The 22,274-nt window shown below is 33.7% G+C and overlaps 4 protein-coding genes and 1 non-coding gene across 26 annotated transcripts; 3 read left to right on the top strand and 2 right to left on the bottom strand.

Annotated features, from left to right (window-relative positions):
- On the top strand, positions 1–3,941 carry LOC124925323 (leucine-rich repeat receptor-like protein kinase TDR). The gene is made up of 2 exons (XM_047465291.1): positions 1–3,145; positions 3,416–3,941. The coding sequence occupies exons 1-2, from the start codon at positions 292–294 to the stop codon at positions 3,838–3,840; spliced, it is 3,279 nt and encodes a 1,092-aa protein (XP_047321247.1). The 5' UTR covers positions 1–291; the 3' UTR covers positions 3,841–3,941.
- Positions 3,942–10,882: 6,941 nt separating this feature from the next.
- LOC124925927 (cell number regulator 6-like) lies at positions 10,883–12,976 on the bottom strand. The gene is made up of 5 exons (XM_047466064.1): positions 12,819–12,976; positions 12,618–12,724; positions 11,786–11,900; positions 11,424–11,689; positions 10,883–11,344 (listed from the first exon to the last, which is right to left on the bottom strand). The coding sequence occupies exons 2-5, from the start codon at positions 12,717–12,719 to the stop codon at positions 11,129–11,131; spliced, it is 699 nt and encodes a 232-aa protein (XP_047322020.1). The 5' UTR covers positions 12,720–12,724; positions 12,819–12,976; the 3' UTR covers positions 10,883–11,128.
- A 361-nt stretch (positions 12,977–13,337) lies between these two features.
- LOC124927030 (luc7-like protein 3) lies at positions 13,338–16,582 on the top strand. Of its 22 annotated transcripts, XR_007098384.1 has the most exons (11): positions 13,338–13,478; positions 14,026–14,154; positions 14,315–14,354; positions 14,565–14,640; positions 14,713–14,913; positions 15,033–15,239; positions 15,321–15,746; positions 15,839–15,874; positions 15,969–16,017; positions 16,182–16,223; positions 16,315–16,582. XR_007098384.1 is itself a non-coding variant. In XM_047467368.1 (7 exons), exons 1-7 carry the CDS (start codon positions 13,436–13,438, stop codon positions 15,684–15,686), a joined length of 1,062 nt encoding a protein of 353 aa, XP_047323324.1. In that variant the 5' UTR covers positions 13,338–13,435; the 3' UTR covers positions 15,687–16,582. The 22 variants fall into 22 exon arrangements, 2 of the variants coding, with proteins under 2 accessions (XP_047323324.1, XP_047323325.1); XR_007098383.1 differs by having other exon boundaries at positions 16,182–16,582; XR_007098382.1 differs by having other exon boundaries at positions 16,132–16,582.
- Positions 16,583–17,005: 423 nt separating this feature from the next.
- Positions 17,006–17,087, top strand: TRNAS-AGA. The gene has a single exon. It is a non-coding gene; the product is annotated as a tRNA-Ser (tRNA).
- A 258-nt stretch (positions 17,088–17,345) lies between these two features.
- LOC124925322 (conserved oligomeric Golgi complex subunit 7) lies at positions 17,346–22,263 on the bottom strand. The gene is made up of 10 exons (XM_047465290.1): positions 21,892–22,263; positions 21,699–21,788; positions 21,498–21,617; positions 21,323–21,424; positions 20,956–21,230; positions 20,617–20,762; positions 19,168–19,366; positions 18,420–19,065; positions 17,864–18,193; positions 17,346–17,789 (listed from the first exon to the last, which is right to left on the bottom strand). Exons 1-10 carry the CDS (start codon positions 22,177–22,179, stop codon positions 17,511–17,513), a joined length of 2,475 nt encoding a protein of 824 aa, XP_047321246.1. The 5' UTR covers positions 22,180–22,263; the 3' UTR covers positions 17,346–17,510.
- Positions 22,264–22,274: the final 11 nt, after the last annotated feature.

Here is a 22,274-nt window from a genome sequence, read left to right as displayed (position 1 = left end):
TAATAGATAAAGATAAAGGAAACAAGGCATGATGTAAAGTAGAAAAAAAGAAAAGAGAAGAAATCCATGAAACTGGTACCAGGAGCAGCAAGGCAGACAGGGCCAGAAGCACAACAGAACAAAGGCGAAATACTCCAGGCTTCCTCTATTCCAATTCCAACTCATCAGCAAGAGAGATAAAAATTAATAACATCACTTGGAGGTAGAAGAAGAAGAAGAAGAAAATCACTGAACCCTGAATCATGATGATGATGACGACGATGAAGAACATGCACTGCCACCACCAGTAATATGTCTCTCTCTCTCTCCCTCTCTCCCCAACCATTACCAACCAATCATCATGAAACAACAACACCTGCAGTCACCACTCCTAAAAGCAGCTATCATCATAATCATCAAAACATTTCCTTCCTTAAATTTACCCCTCCCATTCCCATACCCTTGTTCATAATCCAATCCAATCCAATCCAGGTATTCTCTCTCTCTCTCTCTCACACTCTAATTCATTTATTTCCTCTAACCATGTCCATCGCTTCCATACACCTTCTCCTTCTCCTCTCTCTCTCCTTCCTCTTCAGATTTCATCCTGCTTACTCTTCCGTCGTCTCCTCTCCTCAACTCATCTCTTTACTCTCTCTCAAATCCTCCCTCATTCACCCCCTTGACACCTTCCACGACTGGAACCTCACCACAAACCTCTCATGGTGTTCCTGGTCCGGCGTCCAATGCCAAAACAACACCAATCAAATCACCTCGCTAGACCTCTCCTCCCGAAACCTCTCCGGTACATTCCCGCCGACAATTCGCCATCTCCGCCATTTACGTCACTTGAATTTGAGCGGAAATGCCTTCGATGGCCCACTCCAGACTCTCTTATTCGACCTACCCAATCTCAGAACTCTTGACATTAGTCGTAATCTCTTCAATTCCACTTTCCCTCCGGGAATCTCCAGGCTCAAATATCTCACCTACTTCAATGCCTACAGCAACAGCTTCACCGGTCATCTCCCTCAAGAATTATCCACCCTCCGTTTTCTCGAATATCTTAGCCTCAGTGGAAGCTATTTCGACGGCCCAATTCCTGGCTCCTTAAGTAATTTGGAGAGACTGACATATCTTAACCTCGCCGGAAACCTGCTTACCAGTTCAATTCCGGACGAGTTGGGTTTTATGACTCAGCTTCAGCGGCTGGAAATTGGATATAATCAATTTGATGGTCCGATTCCAGCGGGAATAGGAAATTTAAAGAACTTGAAGTATCTTGACATCGCATCCGCAAATCTCTCCGGCGAACTTCTGTTAGAAATCGGGAACCTTACCATGCTTGAGACCTTACTCCTACATAAAAATCATTTCTCCGGTCATATTCCGGTGAGCTACGGACAGCTTGTCTCCCTGAATGCTCTCGATTTATCAGACAACAATCTCTCGGGTCCGATCCCAGAAGAAATTTGTTCCTTGAAGGAGTTAGTAGTGTTGAACTTGATGAACAACCTACTCACCGGCGAAATACCCGGAGGTATTGGGGATCTTCCTCACCTCGAATTTCTCTCTCTATGGAACAATTCTCTATCGGGAATTCTTCCAAGGAATTTAGGATCCAAGTCGACCTTGCAGAAGCTCGATGTGTCGACAAATTTTCTTTCAGGTCCAATTCCGTCTACAGTATGCGATGGGAACAGATTAGAAAAACTCGTCCTCTTTGGAAACAATTTCACCGGCGAGATTCCTCCTAATCTCGCGAACTGCAGGTCTTTGTTGAGGGTACGAATCCAGCAGAACAAACTGAACGGATCCATACCATTAGGATTCGGTCTCTTGTCCAACTTGACGTACATGGACTTAAGCGAAAACAGCTTCTCCGGCGAAATTCCACCGGACTTTGGCAATGCTGCCAAGTTAGAATTCTTGAACATATCGGGGAACTCCTTCGACGTTGAATTGCCGGCGAATATATGGGGCGCACCGAGTTTGCAGATATTCTCTGCTTCATACAGTAAGATCAATGGAAGGATTCCTGATTTTATAGGATGCGGAAATCTGTACAAGATTGAATTAGAAGGGAACAGTTTGATCGGGAGCATCCCTTGGGATATAGATCATTGTTTGAGGTTGATATTGTTGAATTTACGCGGCAATTCGCTTAGTGGCATTATTCCTTGGGAGATTTCGACACTGCCGGTGATTACAGACGTCGATCTGTCTCATAATCTGCTCACCGGAACGATTCCGTCGAATTTCAACAATTGCAGCACGTTAGAGAGCTTCAACGTGTCGTATAATCAGCTCACCGGTCCGATTCCATCTTCCGGCAGAATATTTCCAAATCTACACCCTTCCTCGTTCGACGGTAACGAAGGCCTCTGCGGCGGAATGTTGAAGAGGCATTGCGATTCCGCCGGGGAAATCGATTCCAATCAACAACCAAAAAGGACGGCAAACGAAATCTGGATTGTAGCTGCAGGTTTAGCGATTGGATTGTTCATCCTCTTCGTTGGCAGCCGATGTTTCTACGCAATCTACGGTCATCGTCAACTCTCTTGCGATCGGGACAGAGGAGGGCCATGGAAGCTAACCGCCTTCCAACGACTAAACTTCACAGCAGATGACGTTCTCGAGTGCCTTACGATGTCAGATAAGATAATCGGGATGGGATCCACCGGTACAGTTTACAAAGCGGAGATGCCGAACGGTGAGAACATAGCCGTGAAGAAGCTATGGGGAAAACAGAAGGAAACTACCGTAAGACGAAGCGTTTTAGCAGAGGTAGACGTCTTGGGACGCGTCCGCCATCGAAACATCGTGAGACTTTTAGGTTGCTGCAGCAACAGCGAATGCACAATGCTACTTTACGAATACATGGCGAACGGAAGCTTAGACGATCTTCTTCACGGGAAGAATAAGGGAGAAAACTTCGCCGCCGATTGGGTTACACGATACAAAATCGCATTGGGAGTCGCTCAAGGGATCTGTTATCTCCACCACGACTGCGATCCGGCAATCGTCCACCGTGATTTGAAGCCCGGTAATATATTGCTGGACGGTGAGATGGAAGCCAGAGTAGCTGATTTTGGGTTAGCCAAGCTCATACAGACTGACGAGTCAATGTCGGTTATCGCCGGTTCATACGGTTACATCGCGCCTGGTTAGTTATAACTAATTAACTAACCAATTATTTTAGTTATTTCAATTACAGCGGGAAAATTATGAATTTGAAAAGTTGAGTGTAGTTTTTGTAATGAACCAAACAGGACTTTATCTAGTTGAGTGCGGTTGTTAGAGTATCGCGCCCACTATTGTTCCGCGTGGAGTCTATCTCTTTATTTTCTCTCTCTAAATGGGTCCCATGAAGATCTTTATTTTTAAAGTCAAACATTTGAGGCGCCTAATTTAAATTAATTTTGTTTTTTTTCAGAATACGGTTATACTTTACAGGTTGATGAGAAGAGTGATATATACAGTTATGGTGTGGTGTTAATGGAGATTGTGACTGGAAAAAGATCAGTTGATTCAGAATTTGGGGACGGGAATTGTATTGTGGATTGGATGAGGTCGAAGTTGAAATTGAAGAAGGGATTGATGGATGTTCTAGATAAGAAGGCTGGGGCATTGTGGTCGCCGGTGAGGGAAGAGATGATGTTGGTGCTGAGAATTGCGTTGTTATGTACAAGTCGGAATCCGGCGGATCGACCGTCGATGAGAGATGTGGTGTCGATGTTGAAAGAGGCTAAACCTAAGAGGAAATCTCCGGATGATGTTAGTCATCATCATGTGGTTGATGAGGCTAATGATATTGGAACTCATTTGTCACAAAAGAATACTAGTGTTGTTGAATGTTGAATGTTAATAGTTATTAGTAAGTATATAATATTATATTATGTTTTTATTTTTGGGTTGGGTGGTTGCTTAATTATTTTAAATTTGAATTTTGAATTTCTTTTGTTTCAAAATTGTGGGGGTTGGAGTTGGGGTATAGAGGTGTTTTTTCTTGCCTTTTAATTTCTTAATGAATGAGATTGATTCTCCTAATTATTGTTGGTAGAGTTTCACTTTTTTTTTTTATTTAATTCAAATAATTTTTTATTTATACAAATATAATATAAATAATAGTAGACAAAACAAAAAAGTTATCCACAAACAAACATAATATAAAATTTAGTATTAACAGAAAATTATTAAAAAATTAATCTCTCCACCGGTTTTACAGAAAAGATTTTTTATATTGTCGTAATAATAGTATAACGCATTGGTCAACCGCGATCACTAGAAGTTCTTCAGTTACTTTCGAACAAAATATAGTTTATTCACTCAATTCAACCGAGTTTGTGATTTAGGGTTTAGGATCCGAATTTCATTCAATTGAATTGACATTAAGGGCTAGTATTTTTGATTTAGCTTATTTGAATTGTTTTGTATACACTTAATATATAATAGTTTAATCTTATAATTTTTATCTTGATTATTCTATAAAACTATTACAACAATGGCAACTTATTAGTGATTATATATAAAATTAATCAAACTAGTCCTATAGATCGTTAGTGGGTACGTGGTTTTGGTTGGATTCCTTTTGGGAGTGAATAAATGGATAAACAAAAAAGCATTGAGCTTATCATTTTAATGATTGTACAAGAAACTACCCATTTTGAGCAATGATGTCTATACCCACTTCATGCCAACTTGTTTGTATTCACACTCATATAGTCAGTCATATTGCATGCAAATATATATTATATTATTATATTTACAGGAGAATTAATTAATGACAACCAACTTTATTTTTTTATCTAGTTCTAGGGTTTTCCCTAGCTAGGGTGGGATAAAAAGTTTTGAGAGGAGGGAAAATAAAAGTTCATGTTAATATGAGGCCCAACTAATTAAGCCTAAAAACATAATAATCACGTCCAAAAGTTTAGGGAATAAGTTGATTTTTAATATAGTTTAATTAAAAAGTGAATTATTTAAATGAAATATTCTTTGATACTTCATAAATTTTTATAGAAAAAGTAGTTCGTAATTTAATTGATTTAATAGAAAAAAGTTATTGATGTTGTGATATTAATTTATTTGAATTTAATCTAAATAATTAATCACAAAATCAAGAAAAGTCACAAAAGATAAACATATATATATATATATATATATTAAAAGTAAATAAATAATGGCATAATTATCTATAACTATGTTTTAATCTTTATCTTTAATAACTTCATATTAATTTATATTTAATTAGTCTAATTTAATAATAATAATAATAAAAGAATCATAAAGGGATTTTTATGTCAAATTTCAAACCTAAGATTAAGAAAAAAAAAAACAGTTTCAAAGAGATCAAACACATGGAATAATAATATTGTTGAAGACTATGGAAAATTGTAAGTATTTTGTGAAAAAGAGAAATTTATATGAATTCATAGAAGTACTGCTTAACATTATATATAAAAGAGAAAAGAAAAAATAATCAAAACTAATTAATCACTAACTATTTAAAGAATTTGACAAGGAATGAGAAACAGTACTCGAGGAGGCTGCTCATGGCATCCGATCGGTCTTCAGACTCGTCACTTTCTCTTGCCCAATGCCTTGAATAGTCGGGTATATCTCCTTGATAAATCTTATCGCGAATTGATTCTATCAAGTTAGATTCTTCATCTTCATCTATATACAAATCGTACCCGTCATAAGGTAAGAAGTAATCTTTCATCTTTTCTTATAGATCTCTTAATTTAAAAATTGATGTTTAGGATTTAAGGTTTAGTTACAATTAATAGAGTTCTTACCTTTTAATAAATTTAGTTAGTGATTGAACTTCTAAGTGGAATAGAATACATATAGGCCAGTAGTAATCCTTTTCCTTATTTTAGGAGGATTCTTCTTTTGAATTTAAACAAAGGGTAATTTTGTAAATACCAACCATCAATACTGTAAAACTGTTATATATAAAAATTTACTTTTAAGATATTTTATAAAATCATTTTATTAAATTATAAATTAGTCTTAGCTTAAAACCGCCAGCTCCATCAAAATGGGTCCAAAACTCCATTTTATTAACTATTTATTGAAAAAAATCTAAAGCTGTTGCTGCCGGGGCCCAAGGCCCAGATTCACTTTATTAAAAATAAAGGTCTATATATTGATTTTTTTTTTTCAGTTTTATTTCTCAATACTATAGATACGATTTCTTAAAATTAACCTAATAATATACTAAAAAATAAACTTTATTATTCCTACATTTTTTCCTAAAAATAATATACTTAATATATATATGCTAAAAAATAAAATAAAATAAAAAATCTCCTAATTAAACTATTTATCAATAGACTTCTAATTTAGTTAAAATATAAAGGGATAAGTTTATTTTAATATAATATTAGTTTTAGCCTTTAGCATGAAAGTATCATGTAATTTAAAATTATTTTTTCAGTACCATGAATTTTACAACAAATTATAAAAAGCCTGATCAAACTAAAATAACAACTTTTTAGCAGGTTTAAAATTAAATTTTGACATCAAATTATTATATTATTTTTTTAATATAATAAATTATATTATTTTAATAATTAATTTTAAATTATATATAGTATTTAAATTAATTTTAGATATTATATATATATTAATACGAGATTTTTTTTTTATAATTTTAAAATATATTATTTTAAGTTTAATTATATATAAATATTAATTAAAGAAAATAAAATTAAGAATATATAATTTTGAAATTTTAATGAAAATACAATTTTATATTGATTTGAAACTTCTCATAGTTGTTGGAATAATGTTTAAATAATTGTTGAATGTGATCGGTTATAATTATGACCAACCATTAATTGTAACTAATATTTTGCCGTAAAATTTTTGTTTATAAATTTTTACTTTTAAGATAATTTTATAAAATCATTTTAATAATAAATATTAAATTATAAATTAGTCAAAAGTCAAAACTGCTATCTCCACCAAAATAGGTCCAAAATCCCATTTTATATTGAAATGCTAAATGTGGCTGTTGCTGCCGGGCCCAGATTCACTTTATTAAAAATAAAGGTTTAATTTAAGTCTCTATATATTGAAAATAACAAAAAAAATGCAGTTCTCTCAATATATATGATTTTTTTTTTTTAAAATTAACATAATAATATAATTATAAACTTTATTATTCTTACACTTTTCCCCAAAAATAATATACTTCAAAATAAAATAAAAAATATCCTAATTAAACTATTTATCAATATACTTCTAATTTAATTAAATTATAACTTATAGTTTTTGAAATGAAGTATCATGTGGTTTAAAATTATTTTTTCAGTATTTTGTTGAAAATAAATTATCAAGGTAAGTCCATTTAAAAAACCACACAAAACTAACAACTTTTTTTTATGTTTAAATTAATTTTTCAATACATGACAACAAATTATTATATTATATTATATTTTATTTTAATAAATTATTTTAATTAATAATTAAATTATATATACTATTTAAATTAATTTTAGATAACATAATATATATATTATTATATAAAAGAACAATTAATCATTTTAGTTTAATTATATTATACATATTAATTAAAAGAAAATTAAGAATTTTAAAAATATATTATTTTAAATTTAATAAAAATACAAATTTATATTGATTAAGAACCCTAATTTCTCATTGATGTCTAATCTCATGGTGTTTTATCTTTTCTCCACTCTCATAAATTAAAGTTGAAACGAAAAATGTTTATAAATGATTGTTCAATATGGTTGGGGTATAATTATGACTTGATTGTTTACATTTAATTGGATTTAACAAAAATATATATATATATATATATATATATATATATATATATATGTCAATCTAAATAACATTCCTATAGAAGTTGCCAAAAATATGTTAAAATAATGTCAATTATTAGTTAATGTTCTTGTTGATTGAAGTTCAAAACTCCATATAATCTCTTGATATTATCATCAAAATATGTTTAAATCTGAGTAAATGAATTTTTTGATTTCTTTTTGTCAATTTTTCAAATAGATGTCAGTTGAGATTATGAAAAAAATATCAGAGATCAAACCCACGAAATAATAATATTGTTTAAGACTATGGAAAATTGTAAGTATTTTATGTAAAAAAGATATTGATATTAATTCATAAAAGTAATGCTTAACATTATATAAAAACAAAAAACAAATGAATCAAGACTAATCAAACACTAACTAATTAAAGAATTTGAAGAGGAATGAGAAGCAGTCGAGGAGGCTCCTCATGGTGATCTTCCTCCATTTCGATCGGTTTTTAGACTCATCGTTCTCTCTTGCCCATTGCTTCGAACTATCATGCATACGTCTTTGATAAATCTTATTATAAAATGACTCTATCAAATGATCATCTTCGTCTATATACATATCGTAACCACTGTAAGGCATCGAGTAATCTTCCATCTCCGATACTCTCTCTTAATTTGGAAATTGAGGTTTAAGAGATATGATATGCTACCTCTTTAAATAAACTTAGTTTAGGTTGAACTTTCTTCTTTTGAATTTAATCAAATACATTATAAGGGTAATTTTGTAAATACCAACCATTAAATCTAACTATTTACCGTAAAACTGTTATATATAAAATTATACTTTTAAATTATTTTTTATAAAATCATTTTAATATTAAATTATAAATTACTTGAAATCCGCCAGCTCCATCAAAATCGGTCCAATTTTATTAAATCTGAAAATTTCTAAATGTGGCTGTTGCTGCCGGGCCCAGAGGCCCATATTCAATTGGTTAAAAATAAAGGTTTAATTAAGTCTATATATTGAAAATAAAAAATGCATTTTTCTCTCAATATATATATATATGATTTTTTAAAATTAACCTAATAATATAATTATAAACTTTATTATTCTTACATTTTCCCAAAATTTATATACTTAATATATAAAGAATAAAATAAAAAAAATCTCCTAATTAAACTATTTATCAATAGATTTCTAATTTAATTAAAATATAAAAGGATACATTTTAGTAAATTTAGTTTTACAGTATTATGTGGTTTAAAATTAGTTTTTAAAAGATGGGATTGATAGACCAACAACTGTTTAGCATGTTTAAAATTAATTGTTCAGCATGATGATGTCAACAAATTATTATATTGTTTTTTAATATAATAAATCATCTTAATTTAATAATAAATTTAAAATTATATTTAGTATTAAATTTTTTTTAAGAATTAATTAGAGAAAAATTAATTAATAAATTTAAAATATATTATTTTAAGTTTAATTATATATAAATATTAATTAAAAAAATATTATTTTAATTTTTAATAAAAATACAAATTTATATTGATTGAAACCTAGTATCACAAGTTTTTCTCTCTTCTATGTTTTTAAATATTATTCAACGTGGTTGATTGTAACTTTGACTTAATTGTTTATGTTTTATTGGTTTTAACTCCACAACAAAAATAAAAGGAATTGTCCATCTAAATAACATTTATAGATGTTGCCCAAAAAATAAGTTTTACGCCCAAAATCCGTTTAACAATTACATATTTAATGTGGATTGAAATCCAAAATTATTTATTGTTTGAAACATAACAACTTTACCCAGTCTTTTTTTATCTTCATCACCAAAATATGTCCAAATCTTCTAACAGGGAGTTTTTTTCCTTTTGTCTAATTTTCAAATAGACCTCAATTATGAAAAATTATCAGTTTCAAAGAGATCAAACACCAAATAATAATGTTGTTGAAAACTATGGAATATTGGAAGTATTTTGTGAAAAATATATATTGATATTAATTCATATAAGTGGAGCTTAACATAATATTGTAAAAAAAAAGAATGAATCAAAACTAATTAAGCATTAACTAGCTAATTAAATAGATTGACGAGGAATGAGAAGCAGTGGAGTAGGTTACTTTTGGTGATCTTCTTCTTTAGGCATTTAGGCTCGTCACCCTCTCTCGCCCATTGTCTCGAATTATAGGGCATATCTCCTTGATAAATTTCATGGTGAATATACTCTTCTTCCTTATACACATTGTTACCGCTATAAGGCAAATAATCTTCCATCTCTCATAGAAACTGTATCGATTTCTTAATTTGGTAATTGAGGCTTAATTAAGATTATCTGATATACGACCCCTTTTAATAACTCAGTTTGGGAGTTATAAGGGTAATTCGTAAATACCAACAATTAATTCTAACAAATATTTTACCGTAAATTTTTATAAAATCATTTTATTAATAAATATTAAATTACAATAATCCAATTTGAAAAACGCCAGCTCCACCAAAATCGGGTTTAACTCTATATATTAAAAAAATGTGGCTGTTGCTACCGGGCCCAGAGGAACAGACCAGATTCACTTTATTAAAATTAAAGGTTTAATTAAGTCTCTATATATTGAAAATAAAAAAAAATGCAGTTTTTCTCTCAAATATCAATTTTTAAACTTAACTTAATCATAGAATTATAAACTTTATTAATCTTACATTTTTTCCAAAAAAATAATATACCTTAATATATATATATATATATATATATATATATATATATATATATATATATATATATATATACTAAAAAATAAAATAAAAAAATCTCCTAATTAAACTACTTTATCAATAGACTTCTAATTTAATTAAAACATAAATATGAAACATAAAAAATTATATAATTTCCCTAAAAAATACTATCTTCTTAGCCAACTCTACGAATTAAATTAAGCCTAATTTATTGATTTCATTAACTATAATTATATTAATTGTCATATTTTACATAATTCAAAATTCATGTCTAACTGTTTTAAGGAGTATTAAGCTATGTAACTGCTCATCTTCATATATTAAAAAACAAATGGTTTTATAAACAAAATTTTCATCAAAATTAAAACTGAACAGCAATAACAAGTTCAAACATGTATATATCAAACCAATAGCATAATTTTATAATACTAATACACTATTTGAAAACTACTTCCAGCATTTCTCCACATCCTCTACTATTTAAACTAGACAAAGTCTTGTTCAACAATGGTGTATATAAAATTGAAAAAGGAGGGGATTTCTGTAACGCGACAAGAACAATCGATCACTCTCTAGTTTCTGGCAGCAGAAAAGAGATGGAGAAACTTACAGATTTCTAGAGGGGCTGCATCTCAAGATTGGTGTGGTCGGTGTTCTTGGCAGTGGTGTTGGTATTGTCTGCGGAGTTCATCTCTTGGACAGGAGGAGGGTTCACAATTGTCATGGGCATGACAGTATCATCAGAAAGCCGTCCCTTCATCTCTCTGTGCTCTTGGCACAACGCGCACCAATGCATGCAGCAGTGCACCATACACGAGTCACATGGGGAATCCTGTCACCATGGCACCAATAAATTAACCTTAGAGATATTTCGTAAAGACTTTTTACAAGAGCAAGACACGAATATAGACCTTGAGATGATATTTCTTTTGCAAGGACTGTCGAGCAAGACCAGTGTATATGCCACACATCCACCAGCTGAACAGCAAGCCCTCGCACAATAGGAAAGATGTCTTTGGATCGATACCATGAAATATGGCTGTTGCTGCAGCCAGAGCAATTCCTCCTTCCACAAAAACTGCATGACATATGCAAGGTGTAGTCCATGGGGTGTCTTCTCTCAACCTCTCAATGTTCTGACCAAACAACACACAAGGACAGAAGAGTCCTTTCCAGCCTATGTACACAGGAAGGAACAATATGTCACCGCGTTAGAAATAACAACATTACAGAAATAGTGAAATATGTAGGAACCAAAGTCCAGAATTATTACAGCTCTCAGAATCCTCTGCACAACCAAAAATCCCAGTAGTCCAGGGTTCATCGGTAGGATACTCAAAGCTGTCAGGTAAAGGTTGTCCACATTCGTTGCACTTACGAACATTCAGCTGCAGAACAACGCACACAGTGAAAAATAAGAACTGCGTGAATGTAAAAATATGCAGCTTAATGCTGAAAACTACACATCACTTGTGTAGTTTCATCAATAAGCAGATTCTGGGCTGTCTATGAATACAAAATAAGCTAATGAATGCTGAAATACACATCCTCAAGTTAGAAGAACATAAACAAAAAAGGTTGTGGAACTACCAAAATAAATTTTCAATCATATAATGAATGCTGAAATGTCAAAATAGGATCCTCATTGTATATCTGAAGTAATTCATCCAACCAGATGCTCATCAGGTTAATTTATTCTCTAGGAGTTTCAGAATGAAAAAAGTGTCAAATGTCAGTGTAGAATTGCTGATAAATATCATCATACGATTGATCTAAGTCAATCAATTTATTCGATTCACACATCATGCATAGAACATTTAGCAAACAACTGAATGGTTCACAGAATCACGGATCTTAGACATTCTCCCTGCTAAATTGAAACTATTAATTGCATTACCAACTAGACATCATCAAATCAAAGATCCGTTATAGGCATTCATCCACAACAAAGATAGATCAAATAATAGCATCAGATCCTGAGAATTGCAATGCAGTCTGTTATCTAAAACAGGGAATGTCTTTCTGTAGACAAATCTAAGGCTTAATTCTCCACATCTACATGTGGTATATCAATGAACACAGAAAGATCGATGAGGATAGAGTACCTGCGGGACGTCGATAGGCTGATTGAGTTCACCAGGCTTAATGTCCTCCAAAGGACCTTGGTCTTTGGTCAACTTCACATAACGCGAATTCCCTTCCGCCATCTGATCTGCAGAGATCAAACAAGGTTTTCAAAGTCTAGTCAAATCAGTCTAGAAACTAAACTTGTTTATATCTGAAGTTGAGAATGAAATTCCAAGTACCTTCGAATCGAAGTAATCTTCAATGGATCAAGATTTAGGTGAAATGGCCCCCTCTAGTTCATCGCCCTAAGAATAAACCTTAATAAAGGATGAAATTAAACTTATCAAAATATTTATTATGTGAGAGAGCGGTGAAAAGCCGTAGACAATATATTATATATTGACTATTAACGAGTGATAATAAGATATGGTTATAATTAGAGCTTGTTTGTTTGGGATAAGATTTTCTTATAATTATTTTCGATTATTCAACTATAGCAGCGAATTCTTCCAAACAACGCGTTCTAAAATTAAATAAAAGTCGCTGCTTTGGAGCGTGGATTCAGTGTATAGAGTCTATCAATTACAACTTTACATCAACCAATAAGGAGGACTCCTTTTCAATCGGTAATTACGTGGATATAATGACGTGTCCTCAGGAGATTGGTTTAGTCATCTAAATCTTATATTTTAGGTAAAATATTTAATTAAATAATTATAATTAATATAGTTACTATCCAAACGCCCCCTTAACCATCCTCCCTCCATCTGCTCTTATCGTTCTTCTTCGTCCCCAATGGTTCTGCAAAATTAGGGTTTCTTAATTTCAGTCGGACCTTGGCACATCAATTCTAGATATGGATGCGCAGAGAGCTTTATTGGATGAGCTTATGGGTGCAGGTATGCTTTAATAGATGAACTTATTATCATTGAATTGATTCGCCGTGATAAAAGGTTATGGCATTTGAATCTTGCATGAGTTCACATCCTTCAATTCTCAACTTATCCAACTCATAGCCTAGTGTTAATTTCTTGAATGCGTATGTTAAGTAGTTAATCTGCTTGAATTCGTGGTTTGAATCATATTATCTTGATTGAAATTTTTCATGACCGTAGCTTAGCCGAAGAAGAAGGTTGTGGAATGTGATGAAAGAGACAGTAGCCATGAAAGCAAGCTGGACTTGTGTATTTTCACTATTCTACTATTTTAGTAAGGATATATTTCTTCAGGTTGGTTATGCAGTTCTTCCACGAGTCAGTCCTTTGTTGCCTTCCTCAGTTAGAGCACTAGCTACTGCTCCATCTTGATTTCATCACATTCCCCCACACTCTTCTTCTTCTTCAGCTGCATATGGCCATGACAGGATTTTTCTTGGTTGAAATTTTCTATGCAATTTGTGTTCACTCAATGAATTTGTTCATTTTTGTTTTTGTATTTTTGTTGTAGCCCGTAATCTCACCGAAGAAGAGAAAAGAGGGTTCAAGGAAGTCACTTGGAATGATAGGGAGGCTTGTACCATGTATATGGTTCGCTTTTGCCCTCATGATCTTTTTGTCAACACAAAGAGTGATCTCGGTACGATGATTTGTACGCCATTTTACTCATTGGTTAAGTTTCTTATTAAGTTGTTGGTAATTCAGTTTCTAAGTGGCCACGCAGAGTAATTTAGCAATAATACATACCCGTGGTTTTGTTGTATTGACATTGATCTTTTCCTTCCTATTTTGTTTAACAGGAGTGTGCCCAAAGATCCATGATCCAAAATTGAAAGAAAGGTATTGAAGCATACACCTTTTGATATTGCCAATATATTGTTGATATACACACTTGAAGTATAATCTTTCATTTCAAGCATATTTGAGATGACAATGATATATTTTTCTTGATTTTGTGATGCTTGCCTTTCTGTAATAAATTTGTACCTAGTTTCTTAGTTATTGACCATTTTCTCAATATTATGTAACTTTCACCACTGGTGGCTTTAGCTTTGAGAAGTCCATGAGACATGATCAATATGTGCCAAAGTTTGAAGCAGAGCTGGCTTATTTCTGTGAGAAGTTGGTAAGTATCCTCATTTTCATTAATGATATCGTCATCTGTTATATCTTACTGTTAATCACGACCCACTCGTAGGTGTCGGACTTGGATAAAAAGGTTAGACGTGGACGTGAACGTCTTGATCAAGAAATGGAACCTCCCCCAGCTCTCCCTATCTCAGCAGAAAAATCTGAGCAGTTATCAGTGCTGGAGGAAAAGATAAAGAACTTACTGGAACAAGTGGAAACTCTGGGTGAAGCTGGGAAGGTGGATGAAGCTGAAGCACTCATGAGAAAGGTGCAACCAACTTCTCAAAATTGAATTTCCATTGATTTCTTCATATTATTTATATTTTGAAATACAATCTACAATTTCTCACCATGTTAAAACCTTGAGCTGTTTGTTGTCTATTGCAGGTTGATGTCCTTAATATTGAAAAATCTATCTTGATGAAACCCCTGAACGATAAATTAATGCAAGCACAAGAGAAGAAAATGGCTTTATGTGATATATGTGGTTCCTTTTTAATTGCAAATGATGCTGCAGAGAGGACAGTGTCTCATGTCATTGGAAAACAGCACATTGGGTATGGCATGGTTAGGGATTTCCTTGCAGAATACAAGGTAAATTATGTTACTATAAGTACTTTTCTAACTTTTCAACATATATTTTTCACACACTTAAGTAACTAGCTTGACCAACAGGCTGAAAAGGATAAGGCCAAGGAAGAGCAAAGGTCAATTAGGGAAAAAGAGGCTGAAGAAAGGAGGAAACAAAAGGATGAGAATGAGAAAAGAGGTCGAGTTGATTCTTCATATAAGGAGCGGGAGAGGTATCGTGATCAAGATCGAGAGAGGGATAGAAGCGGCAGGGAGAGAAGGGACCGCGAAATGTCTCATGAGAGGAATGGTAGAGGAAGCAGCCGAGGACAGGACTGGAAACATAACAACAACTACAGAGACGGAGGAAGGGATAGGCGTCGTGATCGTGATCGACATAGGAGCAGGTCACATTCCCCTGTTAGTCGTGGTAATAGGAATTCATCGAAGAGTCCAGTTCGTCAGTTATAAGGCAATTCCATAAAATTAATATCTGGATTTTGGTCTGAGGAAGAAGAAGAAAATGAAGAGGTAGATGCTTTTGTTTTTTTACTCTTTATGTATGAGTTGGTTGGGAACTTAAAAAAATCACTGTGGGTAAAATTTTCTTTTTGTTCCAACAGCCTTTATGATACTTAATGAATCTCCTAAGGGTTGAGGTAGGCCCTCTCATTTTGTCAAATACTTTTTTTTTTGTTTTGTTTTGGTAATTTGTTATTTCAGAGTCTTTGTTGATCCTGTTCCTTTTTCGAGGATAAATATGTATAACTGCTGACAAAGGGATCATCATCCTGGTTAGAAGGTAATTGAAAGTGTTGATTTGGGTTTCATATTTTCTGTTGCTTACAAATCTGATGAGAATATAGGTGTATGTTGGTTGGTTGTCTCATGTGGGAATGTTTTCTTCCTTTTGAAGAAAACCCTAGTTTGTTAGGTTCTAACTTTCTGCATTGCAACATCGCTCAGTTGCAGTAACCGAATTGGCTAATTGCAGTTGTCTGGAAAAAGGTAACTCTTATTCTTCTTCTCAAAGGGATTTCATTTGACATGAATGTTAACTGAGGTAACTGAAATCTAAGCATGCATTTGAACAAGGGAGATTATATTTTGAAGAACTGCAGGGATCTTAAACCCAACCATTGCAGAAATTGTTAATAAGGGTAGAGGTACATTTTCATCTCAAACAATTTGATTGCGATCCGAGTAAATAGAATTTAGACCGTCTCGAGCTCCTGTGGATTCAGATTCAGACCAAGTTAGATTTTTGGTAGATGTTCATTGATGTTTTAAATAAAGAATCAATATGTAAGTAACACAAGTAATGATTGCTCTTAATAATACTTGACTAGGATACTTTCTCCTTTTCATATTTCAGAATTTTATTTATAAAGATCTGTTTTAACTTTACACTCTTAAAATATTTTTAAGATAAAGTATAGAATTTAATATCAAATAAGAGTTTATATATATATAAATTAAAACACTCATATGTTTTAAAAATCAAACAAAAATGGATATTAGGTGTCTTTTGAGACAGTTACCACTCATTTATAGAAATTAAGTTATTAGTATCAATTAATATGGACATTATATAAGCAAGAAAAACAAGTTGGATATCCATATATGAAATAGAGATTTATTATGAACTGCAAAAATTGACATACACATGAGATTCCACCGTACGCCATGCCTTTTTTTTTTTGTTGAAATATTTTATTTTCAATATATTAAAACCAAATATTTTAAATATTAATTGGATATATATTAAAATATAGACTAAACAATCAAAAGTGGTCGTGCCGGAGTGGTTATCGGGCATGACTAGAAATCATGTGGGCTTTGCCCGCGCAGGTTCGAATCCTGCCGACCACGACTTTTATTTTTATTTTTTCTCACTAAAATACATATTTGCACTAGATTCTTCTTGGCTGATCTGTGCTTTAAGTTCTAATTTGACTCTCCCACATATTATTTCCTTTAGAATTTTGATGATTAATCTTCAAGATCATTCATTAATGCTCTCTATTTGAAATTGAACAAAATGAAGATATGCTATCATTATTATTTTTACATTATGCCTGCATTTTTAAGGTACATTTCCTTTTTGATAAGAATAATTGAATAGAACACATCAAACATCTCTTTTTCATATGCAAAAGATTGTCAATTGTTAACAAATATATATTAGTTACAAATCTATAGTGTTTACTGTTTAAGCAGCAGAAGTTGATCAGTATCATTCCAAAGAAAAAGGAAAGTAAAATCTCTGCTAATCTCCATACAGCACAAAAATTACTAGTCCTGGTTTACGCGCCTCATTTTGCAAACAAGATTAGCAGTGGGAAGGTCAAGTTGTTCGCCAGAGTCGGTTTTCACAAAATCCTTAAGCTGATCTCTCGGTGTTGATAAGCATGTTTGAAAAGTAGAGAGCACTGGAGGTATAGGCATTGATAATGCAGAAAGCACATTGCTCAGATAGTCAATATCAGCCGAAAGTTGCTGAGCTCCACGGTCTGATATATACTGAATCCCCCGCAGTTGCTCCATGAAAAGACCCGTAGCACCCTCAGCTACCTGCGGGGAAAAAATCATAAGACAGAGACAGATTACGTGCCAAAAAAACTAGATTGGATTGGATAAAGAGTTACCTTGAACATCCACTCGGTTGCAAAGAATTGTGCATCATCTGTGATACTTTCACTTGATATGCCCTCGGCAAGTGGTTCAAGCTGTTGGGGCAAAGTGAGCAAGTATTCACCAACACTTGTCACATAGCCCTGAGGGTACGCGCTAAAGCTCGGCAAATGACGAGCACTCGCTTCTTCAACCGAACCCCATATTGTCATACTAGATACGTCCTTCAGCCTTTGACGAACTTTCGATATTAGAACATCATAAACAAGTTCATTCACTGTTTCTGCAAATGCTACCACTCTTTGTGACGCCACTGGAAGCGAATGGAACCGCGGATCTTTTGACTGCATAACATTCCACAAATTTTGAATTCATAATCCAAATCTTTTTCAAACAACCCAAGATCAAACAAGCTCTAACCTATATCTAACAAGGTTATTTGAAAATAATCTACATATCCAAATAACCAAAAACCGAACAATGCCCTGAGTTATTTGAAAAAAATTATTGTTTGGGTTTTAGTCTTTTGTGTTTAGTATTTTAATTGATGATGCGTTATCAAAGTGTTACCTGTTCAAGAATATTGAAGAGCTTTCTAGCCTTTTGAGGTGCATCAAGAAGTCGTACTGCTGCAACATCCAGTGCAGCCTTTCCAGCAGTCGTCGGGTTATATTGGTCTACACTTGAACGAAATACTGAAAGGGATAGGCTCGTTCTAACCCTAGCAAGTGTAGCTCTCAAAGAAGCTTCGAAAACAGAAGATCTGCTTGTTAAGCAATCCGCAACTGTGAGAATCTGAAGAGCACCTTGGACAATGGACCACTCCTCCTCGTTTGAGCTTGACTCGGCCTTACGAGGAACATCCTTTCTTTCTATCCCAGTCTCTTTCTTTGAATTCACATCACTTCCAACAATAGCATCCACTCCACAGACTACTCTCAGTGATTTCAATGTTTCTTGTAATGCTAAAATATATTGTAACATGATATCGTCCAGGGCGAGAATCAGTTCATCCACTTCTGAACCACCAGTAAAACTGATGCACCTCTCCACAGCTGCTTCAAGAAGAAGAATCACTTGTGGAATGGATTCCTCCATTCTTCTAACTGTTTCACTAAGCTCAACTCCCTGGCCTCCCACGCCTCTCACAACTGCTCCTCTCAGATCTACTCCCGCAATCTCACCTGACAGAATTGCACGCTCCATCTGTACATACCTAAGATTTGGTTTGGATTATGATCTATATTTGAACAGAAAATCTATGTGTTTCCCAAATAGGCTCAAATAAATGTCAGTGCTCTTTACATGTTATACTTACTTCTTCTTAAATGTTTCGTAAGGGAGGTAAACGGCTTTAAATGTCTCCAGCAAAATCTGAAGATCGGAATCTGAAAACAGATGTTGGATGTTCATTGAAAATGTTCCCGTCATGTTGTGTAACTCGATGAGTGCTTCTAGATGTTTAGTCGTAAGTTTTATCCCTTTAGGCATGTCTCCAGAAAGGATATCCAGTATGCCTGAAATTGACAATTCCAACTATCAAACAAGTGAATATAGAAGCCAATAATTTCTATAATGGATAGTAATAGCACTTCTGCTTTACCCAGTCATTACAATAATGGATAGTAATAGTACTTCTGCTTTACCCAGTCATTACAAACCCTAGCAAATCGATAGTAAATCTGATTTCATGCAGCTTGTTGAAAATATATAAACAAAGACAACACATAGTAAATGGATAACAATTAAGATAACTTTTTTAATTTGTTAGGTGTTATCTGTTGGAAACACTTTATATTTCAAGATCTGCATCTTAATTCCCAGATGAGAAATTGCAAATAAAATTTTGAATTCATGTGTGATTAAGTTCTCTTTCCACATATGATCCCATTTAGATCCATGTCCAAATGAGATATCTGACAAGACAAAGTGTTTCCAAATGGTAATGGTTCTACTACTAGTTTAATCAACATTAGACATATACAACAAGTAGAAATGGGTGAGAAATGGGCTACCCTACTACAATCAAGTAAGTTGGAACTAAGCATTTGATAAAACTAAAATTAAGTGTTGAATGTTGGATTTTTAGTGCCAAATTGATTAAGTGTCTCAAAAATAAATGTTGAATTAACCAAATGAAATTATCTGAATTCACTACTTTATATGTATGTTGGTTTAACAAAAGGTGGAACTGATGTTGGGAAAGTACTTACAAACTATTTTACCCTTAGCGGCGTAATTTGATTAATTTTCAATAGTTAAAGATGCCTTTTGTATGCTCTTACTATACTATCAAGTTAATTCATTCATAGCTTAATGAATTAAGCCTAACATTTTAACTTAACTTGGGTTGAATCTAAATAATTTCAAATAACAGTTATCAAATGAACTTAACTTAAATAAGCACATCAATATTTAGATTAAGTGATAAGTAATTTATAAAAATACACTGCCTAGATTTATCAGCACAATTATAAATGGATTGAACTAGTAATGTTATGTTCTGTAACTAGATTTGTCCCGCCCAGGGCTGCTAATTGCAATCAACCTGTCAGGGTAAACTGGGAGGGAGCTTAGGCCCACAAAATCCCTCCCAAGTATGAAAATTACCAACTTGTGGGATTTCCAACATGAGATCTTTGTCTTCCTTATTGCCTTCTCTACCAACAAGAGATATAGGATAGCTGAATAGCACCCTGTACAGACAGATTATCCATAGCTAAAAGAAATAAATATAGCAAGAGCATTTATTTGAACAAGAACCAACCTTTGGCTAGTGCTTTTGTCTCAGAAACCACACCTCCTGTAGCTAGGTTTATACGAGACGTGAAGTTGGTACTTATACCTGTCATTGTCTCAATTAGTAGCTTCGGAACAAGTACTTTATAATCATCAGGAAAAGCGGCCATACACCTATAGAAAAGTATATGAAATAAATGAATACCAGAACAATAATGTGCAACTAAATTATTAGACTACAGATAAGTAAAGGCTTTTCCTTTTTTTGTAATTTCAATAGAAATGTGAAATTAAACAACTTATCACTATAGCAATGAATTATAGCATGCAGGATACTAGGTGCAAGAACAGATAAATGTAACCTTACCACTTCCATTCTTGTTCCAAATATAGTAGGAATTCGTCATAGAAATTCGGTAACCAGCTAGAGAATGGCACCATGGGCAAGCTTGATGCTACTTCATGACCAGCTAACCTTTCAGCTTCAGTTTTCCCATTTCCAGTTTTACTAACTCTACGTGACTCAAAATCTTCCCAGACCTGCTTTATAGGCTTTAGGTGGACTTTAGCATAGTGCTGCTCCAATGACTTGAACCTTCCAATCTGAATAAGAATGCTCCGCATGTCTTGAGCAATATTAACCTAGAAAAAATGAATCAAGAGATGGATAATCTAAATCTGAATGGTCACAGTGTTATTTTAAAGCCAAAAATGATGGAAGAAGATTTTGGCACCTTGCCGTTAGTTAAAGCATCAGTCAAGCGTGGCTGAACCATTGTGTCTAATCGATCCTCCAATACTTCAAGTTGTTTCCTTATGTTTGCAAATTCGGCAACCTGAAATAGAGCGATCCATTATTATGACGAATTCAATTATGATTATGATTAAACTGTCAATTTCAATATTAACCTCTCCAACCGCAGACAAGCAGTGCCTCATGTTGGCCAAGGTTTCTGCTGCTCGAGGAAGATCGCCACTAGCAAAAACATCCTCCACAGTTGCACTCAGTTGAGTTAATCCGGCTGCATCCTGTATACAATTCAACATTAAACATATATTCCATACCATAGCTACAGTCATTCCATCAACACCAATAGTAGTACCAATTACCTGCAAAGTTTCAAAAGCAGCTTCCATCCTTCGCTTTACTGTATCTACTTTTGCCAATGTAGCAATTGATTCTGCAGAAGATCCCTCTGCCTGATAGTACCAATACGATAATTTAGATGTCGTAGTTAAGCATATAGATTTGATAAACTAAGTTCACCAAGTTAACTCCACTAGCAAATTCAATCTAACCGACCTTCTTGAGCTTAAGAAGGATAGAGGCGACGGAAGTGCGAAGAGATAGAGCGTCATCACGTAGGCGGATGACGTCGCGAGAGGCGCGAGGGACTCGAAGGAGAGCGGCGGAGCTCTGTTCCTCAAGAGAGGCGGCGATCTCTTCTGATATTATCTGGAGCTTCATTTCGAGATCCACCAAGTGCTTCTCCACAGGATCCTGAGGATGGCGCCCTTGCTGGCATGCGGCGTTAATCCATTTCTTCGAATCGAATTTCTCGTCCGAGAACGATGCCAGATCCACCATCATCTTGCTCGATCAAAATCTTTCACAGTGCAGTTCAATCAGATCTCAACTTCATCTTCTTCTTGCTGTTTAATCAGTTAGTTTAAAGGTAGAGATCG

Source organism: Impatiens glandulifera, chromosome 2, assembly GCF_907164915.1.
Source record: "Impatiens glandulifera chromosome 2, dImpGla2.1, whole genome shotgun sequence".
NCBI classification, from domain to species: Eukaryota; Viridiplantae; Streptophyta; class Magnoliopsida; order Ericales; family Balsaminaceae; genus Impatiens; species Impatiens glandulifera.
Note: the sequence above shows the minus strand (reverse complement) of the source record. Positions and strands in the feature narration are given on the sequence as shown.